General features: G+C 38.7%; 1 protein-coding gene across 1 annotated transcript; it reads right to left on the bottom strand.

Annotated features, from left to right (window-relative positions):
- Positions 1-388: 388 nt before the first annotated feature.
- Positions 389-3,983, bottom strand: LOC107806575 (trihelix transcription factor ENAP1-like). Its single transcript, XM_016630745.2, has 2 exons — positions 2,585-3,983; positions 389-653 (listed from the first exon to the last, which is right to left on the bottom strand). Exons 1-2 carry the CDS (start codon positions 3,441-3,443, stop codon positions 640-642), a joined length of 873 nt encoding a protein of 290 aa, XP_016486231.1. The 5' UTR covers positions 3,444-3,983; the 3' UTR covers positions 389-639.
- Between the last annotated feature and the right edge of the window lie 209 nt (positions 3,984-4,192).

Genomic DNA, 4,192 nt, shown 5'->3' with positions numbered 1-4,192 from the left:
TTCTAAAAAGCAACTTTCAAGACCAACCAATCTCATTAAGATCTTGACATTAGCCAAGTGAAGTTCCCTAGAGAAAATAAGGAGGGGAAGGTATTTTTTGGTGAGATACCGACCATCTCATCAACCACACATGCATAGCATACAAGTCACATGAACTAAAGGTGCAAACAAAAGACTAGAAGCGAAATACACAAACCATAACCTGAAAATAGTCACCAAAATAAGAATTGTCATCTGCAGTTTGCACTGGGATTGACATGGGATTGTTCTATCATCAAACTTTTGCATTGTAATTTAGAACAATGCAAAATAGGGAGTTCACAGAGAATGCATGTCCGCATAACCTTGTTGATATACCATCGTCTAACTCATGGAGTAGCCAATAAAATGTTGAAAAGGTACCTTGATTTCAATAAAGAAAATTTTCTACACAGGGACTAACAATGTACTTTAAATCCGCTAAAAAAAAGGAAAATTAACTACAGGTACCAACTGTTCCTGCTCAAAAAAGTGATAGTAATCAGTTATATTAGGTCATCATTAGACATGAATTTGGAGATAACTAAAGGAGTACTGCCTGGATTGCCTCATCATAGTTTCGCAATCCCGCTTCTTTTTAAGTGCTCTTTTGCCACAGAGCTAGCTATAGATATCTGCAACATTAAAAAAGTAGCATTTTAGACAGTACAAGATAGTCATAGAACAGGCAATCATTCATTTGTCAATCACTACTAAATGACGAAATAAATGCTTTCGTACTCATTGCATATTCATCTTTAGAAAATATCTAAAACAACATTCAGAGGCACATCAGAATTTTAAATAAAAGTTCAACGAGTTTGGCATGTATTATAGCATGTTATCATTGAATATCATCTTACTATCCCACAAATAAGTCTTTTATAGCTAAAGAGCAATTAGAACGTGAAATCCCTGCTTAATGAACTGCTTTAGAGATATTTTTAGGCTTCTAGCAACTATTAGCATCAGGAAGTATACCAATACGTTACCAGTAAAAGTTCAAGATCCTGCTCCACACACAAATCAACAAAATCTCGTGCAAAATTCACAGTTCGAAAATAAGCAACAAATAAACAAGAATTTATTCACATGACCATTCAGAATTAAGACTATCAAAACACCAATATGACAGTTCAAAGCTAACCTTCAGCTCCCACAAAGCGTAATGGATGATAATCAATTTAGAAACAGGTGAAAATCATCTTTATTCTCTAACTTTGCCTTGAAAATCAAACATCTACTCCAACACAGAACAATTAACATTTTCCTCCTCCCATCTCAACTTCCAGCCAGTGACCGCTATCTTTAGATTAGTTGACCGATTACAAAAGGGTAAAATGTAATTTTGCTTATAAATAATTTTCACCCTTTAGAAACTAACTAAGAAAACAAAAAGTGCATGGCTTTTAATCCTATAAATAAATACTCAATATAAGATAAAGAATTACAAACCCCGCACAACAACTAATACAACTCAAGCCACAATGATGATCAACACAAAACTTCAAGAGTCCTTGCTGCTGGATGTTTCACATAATAATAGTCAATTAATAAATATCAACTAGGTTTCAATTCCGAGCTGATATTAATCCTTTATACTTTCTGCACTAGCGGGTCCGAGTACATTCCAATACTCGTAAGCATTGTCTGTAAAGAAACATAGGAGTTCTCTAAAGCTAGAGGTTCTCTAAACCTACATATTCTAAGTTTCACGCTTAACTCGTCCCCAACCGACGTTAATGTAAGTGTAAGAACAAATAAATCTCAATCCCAAATAGTTAGTGTCGCAGCTATTTTTTTTTTTTTGATTTGCACTGGGTGTCCAAGTCTCTTCGAGCCCCGACTAATCCCGGGGGTGCACATGCCCTTGGCAAGGAGTTTTCCGCAAGTGCACCACGGTTTTACCCAGTCCGATGACCCTCAGAAATTGTTTGCACCCAGTGGGTTTCGAACTTGAGACCTTGAAAGGGAGAAAACCCCAAGGCTCAAGTCAATTACCCAGTCGCGGCTATTGCCTATATAGATCCTTGGCTTTTAATATATTTTATTGTAAGCTTCGTATATATTTTATTGTAAGCTACGTTCACTTTGATTTGGAGAGATTGTAGACCTTCTGATAAAATAACTCCGCTCCATATTATGCTAGGTCTAGTTTGTTCTTTTTTCACACCTTAAATAATCATATATCACTTGCGGCTAGTACATTTGAATGTCCACGTAGGACATAGTCAAACTTCTCAAGTGACCTCTTATTTTAACCTCCACAAGTCTACTTGTACCATTTGATCATTTCTAACTTTGTTCAATCATGTACCACCATACATCCATGTTAGCCTCTCCAATTCTATTACACTTATATGTAGGTTTGGAAGCACCATTCACTATCATATAACTCATAACACATAAATCATTGAAAGGAACTTAATATTAACAACAATATAAGACACTGATCACTAATACATGCATAAACACATGCCAAGCAAACAAGTTTTGAACTCCAAATAAATGAATGGTAAAAAAAGCAAACAGCTTTATGTGAAGTCAAAAGATATAAACTTCATACCATCAGAGCCAGACCGCTTTGCATGCTTAATCTTCTGTAGCTGGACTTGTGTATCCATAAACAATTGCATCCTTTGAACCTCCAAATCCTTAGCAAACTGCATCCTCTGCTTCTCCAATTCCACCATTTGTCTTTGTTTCATCTCTTCAACTCTCTCATATATCTCTCCAAATCTCTCTATAGCCTTCGCCAGCCTCCTCATCCCATCCTTTTGTTCACTCATCCCCATATCCTCCTCCTCCTCCTCATCATCATCATCATCGTAATCCTCTTCTCCTTCTTCTGCCGCAGCAGCAGCAGCTACCGCCGAATAATTCCTCCTGAAATACGAATCATCCAAAACCGGCATCTGCCGTTTCTGAGGCAAAACAACCGGTGTCACCACCGGAGCAGCCGCTGTTGTTGTCGTCGATCGCCGGCTAGGCAACGGCACCCCCATAGGCGGAGACCGTGACGGTAAAGGTAACGGAGAAACCATCACCGCGGTAACTTTGTTACTGGAATTCCCGATTAAAAAATCAAGCCGTTCGAAAAAGGGCCAGGATGATGTTAGGGTTCCGTTAGACTCAACGAGTTTTGCCTTCTCAACTTTATACCTTTTTTTCAGCGTATCAATCCGATTCTTACACTGAACATCGGTTCGCCGAGTTTTCGCGGTGTGTCCGTGAAGAGCATTTACGGAATCCGCCACTTGTTGCCAATCTGTTTGACGGAGAAATCCACGATTCAGTTCGATATAACGACGTCCCCAAGCATCAACCAGCGTCCAGGTAGCTTCTTCAGTCCAACAATCCTCACGAAACGGCAATGGCCTTGACGGCGCCGTTACCTGTGTGGAGGATGCAGTAATTTCACCCATTGATTGGAAAAATCAACAAGAAGAAGAGAATAAGGAGGAAAAGGGGAGAAAGAGGGAAGGGTAAAAAGAAGAAGCGCCGGTTGGCGACTGGAAAAGCGCGTGAACCGCATGAGTAGGAGATGTTGAGTGTACGGAGATGATGACATAAGGAAATGAAGTCGCCGGGATAAGGGAAATGGCGCGTGAAGCTACGATCAGGATTAGGGGAAGTTAAGGACGGCAACAGGACGGGATTGGGTTGCCTTACGTGAGCACGTAACGTTGTTGTTGGAATTGGAATTTGTCTATTATTTCCTGTTTTATTTTTTATTTTCAGGTAAATGTCGTTAATGTATTTGTTTGTCGGGCCGCGGGCGTGAGTTGTGTGATGGACGAAACGGAGAAGCGGGAATGGGCCGAGGATGAGATTGCGATGTTGTGAGAAAAGTGAAATCTGATTTGGATCAGATTTTGCAGGTTCGGACAGGCATTTCTAGCTAACGTTGTTACTGTTTGTTAGTACTATTTTATTTTATTATTTTACCCCGAGTTTTTGAAAACATGTATTTTTCAAAAATTTAAGAATAAGAAAAGTAAGAAAATAAAGTTTTTATTTTGGCATTTATTTGACTTCGTTCAAAATAAGAAAAATGTGCTGGTAACGATTGAAGGTCCTTGATTCTGCTCAGGCAAATGGTCTGATTTTGATGGCTTTATTTGATAAGCATTTCTATGCCAGATTAAAACATTTGTATCTACATGTTACTTAA

The sequence above is a fragment of the Nicotiana tabacum genome, chromosome 3, assembly GCF_000715075.1.
Source record: "Nicotiana tabacum cultivar K326 chromosome 3, ASM71507v2, whole genome shotgun sequence".
Classification (NCBI taxonomy): Eukaryota; Viridiplantae; Streptophyta; class Magnoliopsida; order Solanales; family Solanaceae; genus Nicotiana; species Nicotiana tabacum.
Note: the sequence above shows the minus strand (reverse complement) of the source record. Positions and strands in the feature narration are given on the sequence as shown.